The 19,564-nt window shown below is 41.5% G+C and overlaps 1 protein-coding gene across 1 annotated transcript in view; it reads right to left on the bottom strand.

The window, feature by feature from the left end:
- Nucleotides 1-17,073: 17,073 nt before the first annotated feature.
- Nucleotides 17,074-19,564, bottom strand: part of LOC104228449 (thaumatin-like protein) — a 28,442-nt gene continuing 25,951 nt past the window's right edge. Inside the window, exon 2 of the mRNA XM_070160422.1 lies at nt 17,074-17,464. Within this exon, the coding sequence (XP_070016523.1) occupies nt 17,074-17,464 (391 nt within the window). The remainder of the gene's footprint in view (nt 17,465-19,564) is intronic.

Genomic DNA, 19,564 nt, shown 5'->3' with positions numbered 1-19,564 from the left:
CCCCGCAGCATGTTACCCCTCCCATACTTGACTGTATATTACTGTTATTCTTTTCCACTGTATATAGTTAAATTGCATAGGTTTATTTGGTAGTCTGGTCCTAGCCTCGTCACTACTTCGCCGATGTTAGGTTAGGCACTTACCAACACATGAGGTCGGTTGTGCTGATACTACACTCTGCACTGTGTGCAAACTCCGGAGCAGCAATTTTTGGACCGTAGATTGGGAGGCTGCCTACAGTCCACGCGGAGATCCAAGATAGTCCTGCAGGCGTCTGCAGGTCCTGGCGTCTCTCTCTATCCCTTTACTCATATTTCATTTCTTTAGTTCAGAAATAGTGTATCTTTTATCTTTCAGACTTTGTATATAGTATTCTTAGATCGTCTGTGAAACTGTGACACCAGTCCTAGGTGGTTGAGGCTCATACAGTTGTATTAGATACATATTTCAGATAGTTTACTGCATTTCTTCTGCTTATTGAAATTTCCGCTGTTTACACGTTATTGCTTTATAATTATTAAAGAGTATAAAAAGGGTAAAAAGGTAATTTGTTCAGTAGTCGGCTTGCCTAACTCACATTAGTAGGCGCCATCACGACTTCCGGGGGTGGGAAATCCAGGTCGTGACAAGTTGGTATCAGAGCTCTAGGTTACATGGGTCTCACAGTTCACAGACAAGCTTGGTAGAGTATGATGATTGGTACGGGGACGTCTGTATTTTTGCCCTAGAGGCTACAGAGTTAGGAAAAAATTTACATTTATTCTTTCCTGTCGTACGGTTTAGTTTCTCAATGCTAATTGAATTTCTACGCTGTTCTTTCGCAGATGGCGAGAACATATGCTTCCTCATCCACTGACCAGCAGCCCGAGCCCCTAGCAGTAGCTCCCACGTGGGGTAGAGGGCGAGGTCGAGGCCGTGATAGAGGCCGAGGTAGGGGCAGAGCTCAGTCTAGAGCAGCAGCACCAGTGGCGGAGCTTCAGGTTGATTTTGATGATGAGGTTCCGACCCCAGTAGTTCCGGTGGGCCCAGCTCAGGTCCCAGAGGGGTTTGTGCTACCCCCGTACTCCAGGATGTTCTGGTCCGTCTAGTGGGACTTATGGAAAGTGTCACCCGGGCAGGCTTGCTTCCTATAGCCCCAGTCGTCTCTCAGACTGGAGGAGGAGTTTAGACTTCTGCTACTCACACTCCGGAGTAGGTAGTTCCCCAGTTCCAGACTCCAGTAGTTCAGCCAGTTGGAGCAGCTCAGCCGGGTGTGGTAGCTCAGACTGGTGATGGAGCAGCTATGTTTGACGATGCTTTGTGGAAGTTGGATAGGTTCACCAAGCTCTTTACTACTACTTTCAGCGGTGCATCATCTAAGGTCCCCAAGATTATCTAGGCAGCTATCATGAGGTTCTCAGGAACATGGGGATAGTGGAGACCAATGGGGTCGATTTTGCTACTTTTCGCTTGTCTGGATCTGTCAAGACTTGGTGGAGAGATTATTGCTTGGCTAGACCAGCTGGATCACCAGATTTGATTTGGGAGCAGTTTACTCAGCTATTTCTGGAGAAGTTTCTCCCTATTACTCAGAGAGAGATCTATTGGAGGCAGTTTGAGCGTCTCTAGTAGGGTTCTATGACTGTTATACAGTACGAGACCAGATTCATCGACTTGGCCTGTCATGCTCTTATCATACTTCCCACCAAGAGAGAGAGTGAGGAGGTTCATTAAGGGACTTATTCAGCCAATTCGACTTCAGATGACCAAGGAGACTGGGAGTGAGATTTCTTTCTAGAAGGCGGCCAATGTGGATAGGAGAGTTGAGATGGTTCTATCGCAGGGAGGTGGTTCGGGGTCTGACAAGAGGCCTCGTCATTCAGGTAGATTCAGTGGTACCTTGTCTAGAGGCAGAGATTCGTATGGTAGAGGCTATCCTCCTAGGCATTTTCAGTCAGCACTTCAGGTTTCTCACGGTGCTTTAGGTGGTCGTGGTTTCTATATGCAGTATTCTGATCAAAAGTCCTACAGTGCACCACCAGCCCCTGTCAGTGCACCGCCGCTTCAGAGTTTTCGGGGTGGTCATTCAGGTCGTCAGGGTCAGCAGTCTCAGCAACCGAGGGCTTGTTACACTTGCAGTGATATGGGTCACATTGCTAGGTTTTACCCTCGAGCACCGAGTAGCTCTCAACATTAGGGTTCCCGTGCCATAGTTCAGGCACCGAGTGTTCCACAACCCACCCAGCCAGCTAAAGTTGAGGGTAGAGGTGCTAGAGGTAGAGGTATAGGTGTTAGAGGTGGAGCTCAGGCCGTTAGAGGTGGAGGCCAGCCAGCAGCAGGCCATCCCAGAGATGTAGTTCAGGGTGGTAGGGCACGACCTCGATGTTATGCTCTTCTAGCCAGGCCCGAGGCTGAGGCTTCCGATGCAGTTATTATAGGTACTCTTCTGGTTTGTAGTAGAGATGCTTCAGTTTTATTTGATCCATGATCTACATACTCCTACGTATCAACTTATTTTGCACTGTATCTGGTCATGCCTAGTAATTCTTTGAGTGCTCCTGTTTATATGTCTACACCGGTGGGTGATTCTATCATGGTAGATCGAGTCTATCGTTCTTGTATAGTTGTGATTGGGGGTCTTGAGACTCGTGTAGATTTGCTTCTTCTGGACAGGGTTGATTTTGATGTCATATTGGGGATGGACTGGTTATCACCTTATCACTCTATCTTGGACTATTATACCAAGACTGTGACCTTAGCCTTATCGGGTTTACCTCGTTTAGAGTAGAGAAGGACTCTTGGTCATTCTACCCGCAGTGTTATCTCTTATATGAAGGTTCGGCGAATGGTCGAGAAGGGGTGTTTGGCCTATTTGGCCTATGTTCGTGATTCTAGTGCTGAGATTTCTTCTATTGATTCTGTGCTCGTTGTTTGTAAGTTTCCTGAGTTATTCCCTTCAGAACTGCCGAGTATGCCACCCGACAGGGATATTGACTTTTGCATTGATTTGGCTCCGGGCACTTAGCCCATTTCTATCCCGCCGTATCGAATGGCCCCGCCTGAGTTGAAAGAGTTGAAGGAGCAGTTGCAAGACTTACTTGAAAAAGGTTTCATTAGACCTAGTGTTTTGCCTTGGGGTACGCCGGTGTTGTTTGTTAAGAAGAAGGACGAATGGATGAGAATGTGTATTGATTACCAACAGTTGAACAAGGTTACAATCAAGAATAAGTATCCATTACCAAGGATTGATGATTTGTTTGATCAGTTTCAGGATGCCAATGTATTTTCGAAGATTGACTTGAGATCTGGCTACCATCAGTTGAGGATTAAGGCATCTGATGTCCCTAAGACAGCTTTCCGCACTCGGTACGGGCATTATGAGTTCCTGGTAATGTCATTTGGGTTGACAAATACCCCAGCAACTTTTATGGATTTGATGAACCGAGTGTTTAGGCCTTACTTGGATTCGTTCGTGATAGTCTTCATTGATGATATTTTGATCTATTCCTGTAGCCGGGAAAGCACGAGCAGCATCTTAGAGTAGTTCTTTAGACTGTGAGGGATAGTCAGTTGTATGCCAAGTTTTTAAAGTGTGAGTTCTGGTTGAGTTCAGTTGCATTCCTGGGTCATGTTGTATCCGCAGAGGGTATTCAGGTTGATCCGAAGAAGATTGAGGCAGTCAAGAACTGGCCTAGACTAGCATCAGCTACAGAGATCCGGAGTTTCTTGGGATTGGCAGGCTACTATCATCTGTTTGTGGAGGGGTTCTTGTCTATTGCATCCCGGATGACCAGGTTGACCTAGAAAGGTGCCCAGTTCAGATGGTCAAATGAGTGTGAGGTGAGCTTTCAGAAGCTCAAGACATCTCTGACTACGGCACTGGTGTTGGTTTTGCCCCCAGGTTCAGGGCCTTATACAGCTTATTGTGATGCATCTCGTATTGGACTTGGTGCGGTGTTGATGCAGGATGGCAAGGTCATTGCCTATGCTTCACGGCAATTGAAGATTCATGAGAAGAACTATTCGGTTCATGATTTGGATTTAGCAGTCATCGTTCATGCGTTGAAGATTTGGAGGCATTATCTGTATGGCGTGGCATGTGAGGTGTTCACGGATCATAAGAGTCTGCAGTATTTGTTCAAGCACAAGGAGCTAAATATGAGGCAGAGAAGGTGGTTGGAGCTATTAGAGGATTGTGATATCACCATCTTATATCATTCGGTAAGGGACAATATGGTGGCCGATGCCTTGAGTAGGAAGTCAGCCAGTATGGGCAGTCTTGCTTATATTTCGATCGGTGAGAGACCGCTTTCTTTGGATGTTCAGGCTTTGGCCAATCAGTTCGTGAGGTTGGATGTTTCTGAGCCCAGTCGTGCGTTAGCTTGCACGGACACTCGTTCCTCTTTATTGGAGCGTATCCGTGATCGGCAGTATGATAATCCCCATTTGTGTGTCCTTAGAGACACGGTGCAACAAGGAAGTGCCAAGCAGGTTACCTTAGTTGATGATGGAGTTTTGAGATTACAGGGTCGAATTTGTGTGCCTAATGTGAATGGGCTTCAAGAGTTGATTTTAGAGGAGGCCCTTAGTTCCCGGTACTCTATTCATCCAGGTGCCGCGAAGATGTATCAGGATTTGTGGCATCATTATTGGTGGAGAAGAATGAAGAAGGATATTGTTGCATACGTGGCTTGGTGTTTGAACTGTCAGCAGGTTAAGTACGAGCATCAGAGGCCTGGTGGTTTGTTTCAGAGGATTGAGCTTCCCGGGTGGAAGTGGAAGAGGATCACTATGGACTTCGTTGTTGGACTCCCACGGACTCAAACGAAGTTCGACGCAGTATGGGTCATTGTTGATAGGCTGACCAAGTCAGCACATTTTATTCCTGTGGCAGTCTCCTACTTTTCCGAGAGATTAGCTGAGATCTATATCCAGGAGATTGTTCGTCTTCATGGTGTGCCCATGTCTATCATTTCAGATCAAGGTACACAATTTACCTCCCATTTCTGGAGAGCAGCTAAATGAGAGTTGGGCACACGGTTTGAGTTGAGCACAGTGTTTTATCCTCAGACGGATGGGCAATCCGAGCGGACTATTCAGATTTTGGAGGATATGCTTCGAGCTTGTGTTATTGACTTTGGAGGCTCGTGGGATCAGTTTTTGCCTTTAGCAGAGTTTGCCTACAACAATAGCTACCAGTCGAGTATCCAGATGGCTCCGTATGAGGCTTTGTATGGTAGGCAATGTCGGTCGCCGGTTTGATGGTTTGAGTCGGGGGAGGCTCGGTTGTTTGGTACGGATCTGGTTCAGGATGCCTTGGACAAGGTCATGATTATAAAGGATAGGCTTCGTATAACTCAGTCCAGGCAAAAGAGTTATACCGACCGTAAGGTTCGTGATTTGGCATTCATGGTCGGTGAGCGGGTATTGCTTCGAGTGTCGCCTATGAAGAGCATGATGAGATTTGGGAAGAAGGGAAAGCTTAGCCCTAGGTTCATTGGCCTGTTTCAGATTATTGATCGAGTGGGAGAGGTGGTTTCAGCACGGCGATCCATCCCACGTGTTAGATTTTAGCACTGTCCCGTTGGACAAGGACTTGTTTTATGAGGAGAAGTCGGTAGCTATTCTAGACCGGCAGGTTCGTCAGTTGAGATCGAAGAGTTTTCCTTCTATTCGTGTTCAGTGGAGAGGTCAGCCTGTTGAGGCATCGACCTCGGATTCCGAGCCCGATATGCGGAGCCGTTATCCCCATCTTTTCCCCTACTCAGGTACTTCCTTCTTCTGTCCGTTCGAGGACAAACGGTTGTTTTAGAGGTAGATGATGTGATGACCCAAAAGGTCATCACTTGTTTTAAAAGTAAATTTTGTATTCCGAGGCATTAAAAACATCTTTCGGCATCACCTCGATTTGCATGCGCATTCCGGGCGCGTAGCTGGAAAGCCATTTTGTGTAAATCTGTGAAAAATGATGAATTTTGCCTTTAAAATGAGTTTAAGTTGACTTCGGTCAATATTTTGGGTAAACGGATCCGGACCCATAATTTGATAATCCCGGAGGGTCCGTAGGAAAATATGGGACTGGGGCGTATGCCCGGAATCCAATTCCGAGGTCCAAAGCCCGAGAAATGAATTTTTAAAGAAAATTATTTTTTGGAATTGTTTACGAGTTTTGGAAGTGAAAGGTGTTTAAAATTTGATGGTATCAGGCCCGTATTTTGGTTCCGTCATCCGGTACAGGTCTTATATGTGATTTAAGATAAGTTTGTAAATTTTGGTAAGAAACAGATTTGAAATGGCGTGAATCGGATCATTTTTGAGAAAATTGGAAAATTTGAGTTCTTAAGAAATTTCATGATTTTGATGCTAAATTCATAGTTGTTGATGTTATTTTAGTGATTTGAATGCACGAGCGAGTCCGTATGATATTTTTAGGTTGGTGTGCATATGTGGTTTGGAGCCCGAGGGCTTGGGTGAGTTTTGGATAGGCCACGGGGTGAATTTTGGACTTGGAGAATTGCAGGTTTTCAGTTGTTTCAATGCAGGCCTGCAGGCTTCGCATTTGCGAAGCCTGGCTTGCAAATGCGAGAGCCATGTCGCAAATGCGAAATGTAGCCCAGGCCAGCCTACCTTGCAATTGCGAGGATTTTATCGCAAATGTGATCCCCCCTATTTTAGCCAGTCGTCGCAAATACGACAAGTTGTTCGCTATTCCCAACTCGCAAATGCAAGAACATCTTTGCAAATGCGAACTTAGCAGAAGTCTGGGTTTGCAATTGCGAACCCTGGTCGCAAATGCGACATCTACAACCTGCAATTTTATAACTTAACCAAAAATCATTCATTTTTCACTCTTTCAAAATCAAAACACTCTTGGGCGATTTTTCAAAGATAACTCTTCTTCCAAATTGATTGTAGGTCAATTTTAACTCGTTTCCTTCAATCATTAACATCTTTTCACATGATTTCAACTCAAAATCAATGATTTTGATGGGGGAAATTGGGTGTTTTGGGTAGAACCTAGGTTTTTCAAAAATTGGGGATTTGGACCTCAATTTAAGGTCTGATTTCAAAACAAATTATATATTTGAGTTCGTGGGGGAATGGGTAATCGGGGTTAGGTTCGAACCTCGGGTTTTGACCATGTGGGCCCGGGGGCGATATTTTGACTTTTTGGGTAAAACTTTGGAAAACTTATTTTCATGCATTAGAATTGATTCATTTAGCATTTATTGATGTAATTAAGTAACTTGTGTATAGATACGAACAAATTGGTGGTAGAATCAAGAGGTAAAGCGATAGTAGAGACTTGAATTGTGTTCCTGGCATCGAGGTAAGTGTTTGGTCTAACCTTAGCTTGAGGGATTAAGAGTCGAGTCCTATTTGCTATGTGGTATTTGTCAAGTACGACGTATAGGCATGGTGACGAGTATCTATACGTTGGTGTCAAGCATGCCCGTGAGTCTTATATTGTGTTTATTATGGCTTCGTTGTATTATTCATGCTTTGATGATGATTTCTATTGTTGGGCAAAATTTGTGGAAGTAATTGTGACATTTAAACATTAAGGAGCGTTTGCTCGAGTTGTACAATGAAATGTGAAAGTATAAGTGGAAATTGAACCTTTTAGAGCATTGGCTCAAAGTTGTGAAGTGAGTTATGAAGTAAAAGTGAAAAAGAGAAGAGAATCATTATATTAACTCCCTTGCCGGGATATTGTTGCTTTTGATGTTATCTCCCTTGCTGGGATGTTATTATTTCTTTTGATGTTGTTCCCTTGTCGGGACTTGATTCTTGAGCTATTGTTCCCTTGCCGGGATTCTTATTGTAGTTTCATTTATTCTCTTGCCCTATTGTTTGTGATTGTTATTTGGGTGAGGAAGAGTGATAAAGCACGAAGGGTGATGTCGTGTATTGTTTTGGTGAGAAAGTGTTAAAGCACGAAGTGTGATGTCGTGTATGATTTGTGAGGAAAGAGTGTAAAGCACAAAGGGTGATGTTGTGCTGCACGATGTACCATTTTGTGCCGATTACATTGATTATATGGTGAGGACGAGAGTAAAATCACGAAGGGTGGTGCCGTGCACATTTTCATTATTTGACTGCTTTGGTGAGGTCGAGAGTAAAAGCACGAAGGGTGATGCCGTACACTTACTGAATTCTGGTTCTTTGTTGATATCTGTGATATGTTGTTTCTTTCAATTACCTGTTGTCTTTCTATTCTAAATTGATAGTTCCCCCGCAGCATGTTACCCCTCCTATAATTAACTGTATATTACTGTTCATCTTTTCCATTGTATATAGTTAAATTGCATAGGTTTATTTAGTAGTCTGGTCCTAGCCTCGTCACTACTTCGCTGAGGTTAGGCTAGGCACTTACCAGCATATGGGTCGGTTGTGCTGATACTATACTCTGCACTGTGTGCAGACTCCGGAGCATCAGCTTTTGGACCGTAGAATGGGAGGCTGCCTTTAGTCCACGCGGAGATCCAAGGTAGTCCTACTGGCATCCGTAGGCCCTGGCGTCTCCCTCTATCTCTTTACTCCTGTTTCATTTCTTTAGTTCAAAAACAATGTATCTTTTATCTTTCAGACTTTGTATGTAGTATTCTTAGATCGTCTGTGAAACTTTGATACCAGTCCTGGGTGGTTGAGGCTCAAACAGTTGTATTAGATACATATTTCAGATAGTTTACTGCATTTCTTCCACTTATTGAAATTTTCGCTGTTTACACGTTATTGCTTTATAATTGTTAAAGAGTATAAAATGGGTAAAAAGGTAATTTGTTCAATAGTCGGCTTGCCTAGCTCACATTAGTAGGCGCCATCACGACTCTGGAGGGTAGAAAATCCGGGTCGTGACATAAATTATCCTACGCTACTTCTTCTATGATGTTCACCACGGCTTCGAATTATAGAATACTAAGGGGCATTCCCCAGGATAAAATATGTACAAATCCTTCGGGGCATTCCCCGGATAAATTTAACTAAAGGGAACGACCTCTCACCTCGAAATCCAATAAAAATCCTAAGGCTTGCCTAACCAAGTGTGGTCGGTCTAGCATGCTACTAGGGATCAAAAATAATAAGAATAAAATAAAATAATATAAATTTTGATTCACAGTTTATGACCAAGAGCCAAATCCGATTTTTCATGGATTATTTTCCCGACCCAACACTTCAAAGTGACGCCATTTCCATTCAAACTAATCTCTTCATGTTTTCATTTACAAGTGTATAGAACAGATATTATAAAATATAATTCAACCATTCAAAGAACAACTTAAACAAAATGACAGTAAGGCTAACCAAGATTAAAATTATAGTAGGTTCAAACTTACGAGAACACGAAATGTATCTACGCATTAATAAAAGGAATGAAAAGAGATAGACCTTACGAATGAAGTTTGAAACATCAAATCCAACCCGAACGAAACCAACATACCACACCTCGGACGACAACTCCAACGATCGAACACCCATTTCAACTCCAACCTATTTCGGGAACTAAGACCCCAAAGAGTAGCCTAAATTTTCTTTATGTATCTCTAGTGTGAAATAAAAAATGAAGATAAAACCAACTGAAATCTCTTTTATTATTTTATTATATCAATGAATTAAAACAAAATCAGAGAATGAAAGCCAAAACCCCTGAATCCCTTGTTCTATTTTCGACGTTCCCTTCCTCTGTTTCTCTGTTACTTGCTTTTTTTGGTTTTTTATATCTGCTGGTTGGGTTCTCTTTTGTGTGAGAGATGAGGGGGTCTGCCTACTGGTGATTGGTGGTCAGGGAGTGGGCGACCGGTTCTTAGGGCGACTGGACGCGGCAGCGGTTTTTTGGATGTGAAGGAGATGATCTCGTTGCTTCTGTTTCACTGTTGCTTCAGCGTGTTTTGAATTCCTAACTAATGGAGGAATGGCTGGTGTTGTTGGTGGAAGAGACTAAACGACTGGTTTTATGTGAAAGAGATTGGCGTTTTGGGGCTTTTTGGTTCTAAGGGTGTGTAGGGGTTGTGAGTTGAAGAGATGAAGAACGGCTGGACCTTGTAGATGAGACGGCAGCGGTGACTGGTTCTCTCTAAGGTTCAGGGGTTATGTAGAAGAATGAAATGGAAAACGGCTGCGGGGATCCTCTAGGTTCAGAAGAAGAACAACTGGGGGGGTCTTCTTTTTGGTTTGTAGGGTTAGAGAAGGGTTAGTGGGTATTGGGCTTAATGGGCTAATCCAAAAATTGGGCCTAAAAAATGGATTGTATGAGCCCAAATTTTATTATTTCTCATTGGATAAGAATAAAAATACTACCTCATTTACTAATTAATCCTACTTAAGTAAAATAACTAATAAAACTGACCGTTAAAACAAGCCTATTTTTGGTATTTTTCAAATATCATACTAAAAGATAAAAATGAAATTAGATTAAAATCATTGAAAAATTAAAATAATATTCCTACCAAACTACTAATATTCCTGAAACAAGTGGAACTACTTTTGTATTTTTGAATTTTATGAAAGGTAGATAAATTAAAAGTAACAAGATAAAATATCAATTACCTAAATAAAAGAAAAATATTTTTGTAATTTTTATTTTTGTGACAAAATAAAGTAAAAGAGTCAAAACTAGTTGAAATAGCTATACTAGACCTAAACTAAATATTTAACACTAAAATGTGTAAAATCTTGGGGAGGGTCAAAAATTACATGTCTACATCAGGTAAAGCTAAGTTCGTTTTGTTTATGACTGACTACTTTTCTAAATGGGTGGAAGCACAGGCCTTCGAGAAGGTCAGAGAAAAAGAAGTTATTGACTTTATTTGGGACCTTATCGTGTGTCGATTCGAGATACCTGCCGAAATCATATGCGACAATGGCAAGCAATTCATCGGCAGCAAGGTAATGGAGTTCCTTGAAGCACACAAAATAGAGAGGATTTTATCAACACTGTACCACCCAACCGGGAACGGACAAGCTGAGTCAATAAACAAAACTATCATTTGAAACCTAAATAAAAGGTTGGACGATACAAAAGGAAAATGGAGAGAAGTTCTACCCGAGGTCCTTTGGGCATATCGAACGACATCGAAGTCCATCACGGGGGCTACTCCGTTCTCTTTAGTATATGGCTCCGAGACCTTAATCTCAGTCGAGGTCGAAGAACCCAATGCCAGGTTTCAACATGCATCGGAGAAATCAAATTACGAGGCTATGAACACCAACCTCGAGCTATTAGATTAAAAACGAGATGTTGCACTTCTTCGGATGGTGGTGCAGAAACAAAGAATCGAGAGATATTATAATAGAAGGACTAACCTTCGACACTTCGATATCGGGGACTTAGTTCAATGGAAGGTCACCCTCAATACTCGAGACCCGAATGAAGGGAAACTAGGCCCGAATTGGGAAGGACCGTACCGAGTCTTCGGAGTTGTCGGTAAAGGATCTTACAAACTTGACATGATGGGAGGCGAACAACTGTCGAACAATTGGAATGTATCACTACTCAAACAATACTACTGCTAAGGTATGACTTTCTCCTTCTGTCCATTTGAATTTAAAACTAACTCATTCCAAGTGTTCAATCAAAGACATTGAGAGCACCTTTTTACACAAAGACTTTAGGTTTTAAAGCACGCGTTGCACTCTTTTTTCCTTAGATCGGATTTTGTCCCAAATGGGTTTTACCGGTGAGGTTTTTAACGAGGCAACAACTATGTGCTACCTAAGGAGAACTCAACAATATCCAAGGCTTCTTTTTAATAAACCTCGAATACTGGGGGTCATCACCCTCGGAGATTATATTTTCAAGGAAAATACTTCATGCCAAAGAGGGCCTCGATAGGACAACTTTGTAATGGTCCAAATGGTCAGATGAGTCATGCCACGACGGCAAAACATGTACGCATGTATCAATTATTCAAAGAAGCATTTTTTCTATATCAAAACATTTTTTGTCCCAAAGAAATTTTCTACTATATGAACATCATACTTGTGATTTTGCAAGAAACGCCTCAAGGGCCAAAACGCAAATACATCTCGAATACTCGGGGACTTTCATCGATAGTCAACGCAGTCGAGTCATCTAAACTTGAATTCATAAGACCTCAAAAAGGCATCCTTTCGACATAAAAGCCAAGGCCATCATACTCGGGGACTAACCTTTTGAACAAGTTCGAAGGGTTATCGGAAAACAAGTTCAAGAGACATACTCGAAGTCTACGTCTATATCAACGGCTACAACCACATTAAAGACTACGGTCATATAAAAAAAGGCTACGACCGAAATAATGCGGCTCGGATACGACCGACTTCCGCCATAAGTTAAAGTCCTTCTAATACTTTGAAAAAACGGGTTAAGTCAGGCTACCCTCGGCAAAATCAAATAAAAAAGGGCTTCGATAATATCAACCCTCGAATAATTTAAAGGCTTAGATAACATCAGCCTTCAGAAAAGCCTCGAGAGGTGTTAAATTATCGTAACACAAATGGATTACAAATAAGGTACCGATCGATTGAACCTTCGAAAACCCAACGGGTAAAAAAATACATGCTAAGGCATAAAGAAATTTTCACAAAGTCTTTTAGCCGAAAAGAGGGGAAAATTATAGCCGTCTTAGAGGCCAAATTGGCCCAACTTAAAGAGCCTAAGGGCTGACCTAAAAGATCCTAAGGGCCAATATAAAAAGAGCTTAAGGGCCGAAACATGTAGAGTTTGAGACCTTGCTCTCACTCAACTCGAACTCAAGAGTCCCATCACCCCAGGCTCACATCAAATTGACTTAAGCATTGCTTGAGGATTAACAAAAAACCTTAAGAGGTATTCTATTATTATAAGTTCAAAGATCTCCCACTGATCACTAAAAAACCCAAGGGTTTATTCTGAGTCCGAACCAGTGCTCACTTGATCATTGAAGTTGTAACATCAAAACTTTTCACAAATGAAGACGAAGTAGAATTCAATACATATTGGAAATAAAGCAAGAATAAAGGGAATTCCTTATATTCACATGGAATTCCTTATATTCACAAGGTCAAAGCCACGAGCGCGCACCTCCTCGAGAGTTTCTCTCCGAGACTATCGCCTGGCATGGTCAAGAGCACATGATAACTTAGCTTCAGCCGCAATGGAGATCTCCTGTGCCCAAGTGTTAGCAGCTTTGGCGTCAGCTCAGTACGAGGATACAAATGCCTCTGCCTCAGATTTGGCCTTCGCAAGCTCAGCGTCTGATTTAGCTTCGAGCTCCTCAATTTTGCGACTCCGGACCAAGTTTTCATCCTTTGCATTTTGGCGTTGGTGTTCGATTGAAGTTAGTTGTTCCCGAAGTGTATCTTTCTCTGAGGCGAGACGGTCCATGTGTTGCCTCCACCCTAAGGTCTCGGCCTCTTTCGTCTCAGCTCTTCTCGAAGCTGCTCCACCAACTCGCCCTTTTGTTGGGCCTACAAAGTTGAAGTGTTAGTCGCCAAATCAAGTAAATGCATTACAGGCCCTCAAAGGTTATATTACCTTTTCAATAAGCTAGGTCTGTTCTTAACAAGCCTTCACCAATTCGAATTGGAGATCGCTGATCTCCCCATCTTTTTTAACGTAAAGGATCTTTAGGTTGCCCTCTCCTCCACGAGCTTCTTGAGTTCGGCTTCGCATCGGGTAAGCTCGACCCAAGATTTGGTAAATGCTTGTTGGTGAAGCAACATGACCTTTTCACAAAGAAAAAGAGTTAGACTTAGAAAGATGAGAATTAAACTCGAAGCATAATTATGAAGACAAAAAGTTACTTGTTTGAGAAGCCTTTGGGCCTCATTGAAAATAAATGAGGCATCAGGATCGGGACCATCTTCGATCCCCGCAAGGCACTCCTAAAAAATATCACTCCCTTCATGGGTCATTCCCACATGAGGAGTCCTCATGGCCCGAGCATCTCGGGATTGCCCTTTGGAGAACACCGGGCCTGGCGGTGAGTCATCTACATTGATTATCCCAAGTGATTCACTTGGGATATTATCCTCTCTTTGTAGGGCCTTAGAATTAGGCTCTTCGAGCTCTCCCACCAAATGTCCCCCGAGACGAGATGCACCTTTTCCACATGATAGCTCGGGGACTTTGCTCGAGCTCCCCTCCGAAATTTCTTCGGTTTGAGATTGAACCGTACCAGCCACCATCAGTTCAGCGGTCTTTGAAGCGTCAATGCTTCATCTTTTCCGAGCTATCAATAGGCATCTATCATCTTCTCCCTCTTCATCCACATCCCGAAGGCGTTGGGCCGTTTCTGGAGATAGGGACACGGAATCGGCCTTAGGATTTCGAGCCTTGCTTTTCTTTGGCTTCGGGGAACTTGCAGGCGACCCCCTTTTTCTTTTCTTCTCCTTGGCTGGCTTTGGAATTTCCTCTTCTCCGGACGGTGGCGGCCACATAGCAACATCGTCTTCGAGGCCTGCATAAGAGTAAGTCAGTATTTACTGAGAAACACCAGTATATGAACAAGGGAACTCACCGTGTTTCTTAGCTTCCCACCGACCCTTGGCCAAATCATGCCAACTCTGTTCCGTGTATGAAGAGATGGAGGTCAGTTGTCGGACCTAACCTGCTAGGTCCAGAACCGCACCACGGAACCAACATGCGGCTATATCATCAAAAGGGAGTTAGATCGAGAAAAAATAGGGAAAGCGGAATATTACTCACCATTGATAAATTTGTACTTACATTTCATGTTCCACTCCTTGGGGAATGGCATCCTCTCAGCAGGAATCAGATCGAAGGTCCTGAGTCAGACGAACCGGCTCATCCATTCTCGGTCCTTATGCTCATCGATGCTGGAGAAAGGAGGTTTCGAGGATCGGTGTTGCATCTTTATTAGACCACCTCGATAAAGGCGAGAGCTGTATAGCCTGACCAGGTGGTCGAGGGTAAAAGGCATCCCCTCGACCAGGCCCGAGAAATATCTGATCAAATTGACGATGCACCAGAAAGAATGATAGATCTAGCCAAGCGTCACTTGTTATTGTTGGCAAAAATCAAGAATGACTAGATCTACGGGGCCCGGTGATGGATCTACGGGACCCAATGTAAAAAGATAGGTATACACGCTTAAGTATCCTATCTTATGGGTGGTAATGTCCTCTTCGGGGGAGGGGATCACAACGTCTTTATTCTCTCAATTGCAATTGTTTTTTACATGCTCAAGTTCATCTTTAGTGATCAAGCAGATGTATCGAGACATGGGCTCACATCAGCCTGGTGTCGACGCAGGTTTATCGATTTTAAAATCAGAGGTTATTTCGCATGGCCCGGGAATGCACTCCTCGATACGAGGTGGCACCATTGTTCTATCTCTGGCCAGCCGCGATGATGAGGAAGACTTTTCTTTCTGAGGAAGGGTCTTAGATGTTTTAGCCATTGTTGTTGAGAAATTTAAAAGAGGAGAAAGAGTTGATGTTGTATTAAGAACAAATTGGGAAAGGGGTGAACTTAGAGGAGATGAAGAAGCTGGTGAAATTTTAAGAGTGATTTGAAAAGTAAAAGATGTAGAAATTGTGAGATTGACCTATTTATAGAGGTCGCCTTAACGATTTGGGGAAACCAACAGCCGACCACCAGCCGTCTTCAATTGATGGCCTTGGGAACTATGTAGACGTGACTTTTTCAGTCACTTCAGTCGCTGACGTCACGAGATTGACATCATGATCGAGGCATCGAAGGGTCAAGAATTAAATCGTTTCTTATCATTTTATTCGAAGAAATGCGGGGACTATCTGTATACGGTCAAAATTATATGCCTCCGATTTTGTAGGCTCGAGAGGTCACATCGAGGATAAAAGTTCGATATAAACCAAGCTCGGGCTCGAAGGCAGAATAAGAGGATCAAAGATCTAAGTGCTCGAGGAATATTGGAGCCAAGTATGACCGATTCCGAGATGGTGCTGTTATGAGTTTGTTACAGAAGGACAAGATTTTCGCCACGTCCCCAAGATCATGGCGTAAATTCCGAAATTTATTCGTACGACCTAGTACCAATCCGTACTATGCAGTTAGACAGCTATCCCAATAAGATTCCTTACTGTAAATAGAAATGTACCTTATTTAGGGTTCCTCTATTATATAAAGGGGACCTCAATCATTTGTAAAGATCATCAATCATTAGTAAAGAATATACTCTCTTACTTTCTGGTTCATATTTCATTAGAATCGTCCTTTTACTTGATTGTTCTTATTCTAATGTTCTTAATCATCCTCGAGGCTACCTAACTCAAGGTCGAGACTATCTAGCATACTGGTTTGTTTTACTTATTTCTTTCATTTATACGTTATACTTCTTGGTTATTAATTAGTATTGAACTAAATCACATATCTTTAAAACCACAAATCAAATTTAATTATTACTCGTATTTTTGAGGTAAACAATCTTGAAACTATAGTGTAGCATGTGTAATAACTGCTTATTTTTACTTTTTCAGGATTGAAGAGTCGGAATATCTATTTTTCGAGTGAATTTGGATGTCATTTTCTTAAATATTTTCTTTTAAAATCAAATAAATATTAAGAAACTACACAAAGTTTGGTAACTTAAAATACTTTAATAATTAAAAACACAAATTCTCAAATAAATTTTGACTTCTCAAATGATAATGCCATATAGATAACGACTCTGTTTAAGTGAGAGAATAGTACTGCAAGTGAAAGATATAAGCGTATTCGATTCCGAGTATAGAGTTACTTTTGTGAGCGAGTGCTTATCCCTTAATTCTAATGTGAAACTCCCAGGCAAGAATTCATTTAATCAAACCCCAATTTGGGTACCAGATACCAAGTGAGAAACCAGAAAAAAAAAAAAAAAAAAAAAAAAGAAGTTAAAAATGTCCAAAACAAGCGCATGGTCTTGCCGTGTACACAAGAATATTACTCCATTTCAATTGGTTATGGAACATCCGTTCAAGGGACATCCGATGAAAAAACAAATATTGATTATTTCATTTTCAATGAATGTCGTGAATACTTTGAAAATACAGCTTAAGAAATAGCAGGGATTATGACATAAACCAAGCAACATAGAAATTTCAAACGTCCTAAGATACATCAGTTAAGGGAAAAAAATGTTCCATCCATTTAATTTATGGACAGAAAACCACTCTGTAATTGGTTCCATTCGGACAAGTGAAGGTACTAGTTGAATCATCTTTAGGGTAACTGTAAGAAGTTGAACATCTATCCTTAAAGAACTTGGAATAATTGGTTGGACCACAATTGCCACCGGATGTGCAACAATATTCGTTAGTATTGAAAACAGTACAAGGATTATTACAGCCTCCAGGAATCCTTAGTTCATTCGGACACTGTCCTATGATGTCGGCAGTGCAGCTGATCCTAACAGAACAATTACCAGATGTTGGACTAAATTCCATTGGGACATTGAAACCGTCTACAAGAGATATGTCGTAGAAATCAAGATTGTTAAACTGCTTTAGGCTGTATTCAGCCAAAGTGTCGGAGGTGTTTAACCAAAAATGTGATTCTTTGGTCAAAGCTAAAGACAAATAGAAATTCGGGCTACTGATAATCAGGAGACGAAAAAAAATAATAGACTTTTTGAGAATGACAAATAAGCAATAAATAGGTTTGTATTCCAATGTAATGTTTATGATCTCCTCTTTTTATAGTTGATTCTAAGTAAAAGAGTAATACCTTAGTCTTAATGAGACAATTATGAGCAATAAATGACATTAAATAAAACGTTACACAATCATTCCTATTTAATACCAATTCTCTAACGTATTGGGTATTTAATATTGAATTTGGACTCCTTTTCGTCATCATATCCATGTCTTCAATGCCTTCTGATCTCTTGGCTTTAAATGACCTAAATAGGTACGAAGCTTGTATTATTCGAATTGCCTCTCGTGCCTATTTAGCTTTTCTTTCCCCGTATCTGTTGTCACTCGTGCCTCTTAACCGATCATCATGTTTTGACCATTCCTCGTGTCATGTCACGTCACCTTCAATGTAAATTCAGTTTTTTCCCAATACAGATAGTCCCCCCACTTTCCATTTATTTATCAATTAAATATCTGGGAAGTGGATCTTCATAAAAAGGGAATTTTTGCTGTAATTAATTCTATGACAGTACTGATGCTTCAATTGTCCCTTCTAATTAATGCTTTGCATATGTGTCACCTTTTATTTAATGCTCTACACACGTGTCACTTTCTGATTGGTTCTGCAATTCTGCACCCTTTTTTCAAGGCTTCTTCAAACCAATTTGAAAAAGATAAGGAGCTTTTGGAGTACTCATTTTCAGAACAATTATCAAAGGCAAGTGAAGAAATCAGAAAGCTTAAGGCACTTGTGGAGAAGAAAGAAGAATATGCAAGGGAGTTAGTGCAAAACTTGACTCAAGCTCAGACTGACTTAAGGATCTCCTCTGACGAGATACGTGCTTTGAATAGTTCTCATGACTCCCTTAAAGCTTCCCTTGATTCCCACTTAGCTGAACATCAGATATTGAAGAACGATCTTGCTATGTGGGAAAGGGAGTATGGACTTCTTGAGGAGAACTTCAACATAGAGGTAAGTTGGGCTTTTCTAAAATCTCGCCGTGATGCTTTGATGGAAGCTACTCAAGAAAACTTTGATTTGCAATCTGAATTAGCCAAAGTCTTAGACACTATTGAAAAAAGACAACAACCAGTTGATACTCCTTCTCCTGCACTTGGAACTCCTGGGGCAGAAGAGCTTTTAAATGAAGAAGTAGCTACTGCGGCAATTGGAGTTGCAATTCCGGCTCCCGAGGGTGAAACTTCTATGGCACAATCCTTGGAAGCTGAAGCTCCCGTGACTCTTGCTTCCCTTGGTGATTTTAACACTTCAGGCCCAGTTGAAACCGCTCCTATTGCTGCTCCCTCAGAAGTTATTATCGTGCCTGTGACTGCCCCTGAAAATGAGATTGCAACTTCTGATGTTCCAACCCCTTCAGTGACTAGTTGAATGTATTTCAAACTTTACTGTTTTTTTAATCGGTGGTGTTATCCCTTAGCAACTTTAAGGGATCTTTTGATGAAGTCCCCAGTTATCATAATGGGGCATTTGTAAAAAACAAATATTTTGCTGACTAAGTTTGTACTTAGTCTTTTATATTAAGAAGTTTTATCGGTACTTCTGTATATTCTATTCTTGCCTATTTATCTAGGACTTATAGAATAGCTTAGCATTTTTATCCTTTGAAAATGCTTTATGATTCTTCTCATGGATTATCAACATGAGGCTTATAAAAGAGGGCCCTTTTATTTTATCGACACTTAATGAAGAAGACGTCTCAACTTCATAATGGTGTTATAATACGATGAAAGAAATAGGAATACACATGTTTTGTATGAAACAACTTTGACAAGTTTTTATTCATGAACTTTAACAAGTTTTTTGACTATTACATGTATTAAAATACATCTATAACTTCCTCGTAACTGTTTTTCTTGTAACAGAATTTTTACATAATATAAAATAAACAAGGTTTTTCTTCATAACCTGTTTCAGTACATAGTCATGACCCTATCTTTATATGAAGAGTTTGAGAGGTGACTTCGTTTATGAGTTTGAGAGATGACTCTG

Source organism: Nicotiana sylvestris, chromosome 10 (genome assembly GCF_000393655.2).
Source record: "Nicotiana sylvestris chromosome 10, ASM39365v2, whole genome shotgun sequence".
NCBI classification, from domain to species: Eukaryota; Viridiplantae; Streptophyta; class Magnoliopsida; order Solanales; family Solanaceae; genus Nicotiana; species Nicotiana sylvestris.
Note: the sequence above shows the minus strand (reverse complement) of the source record. Positions and strands in the feature narration are given on the sequence as shown.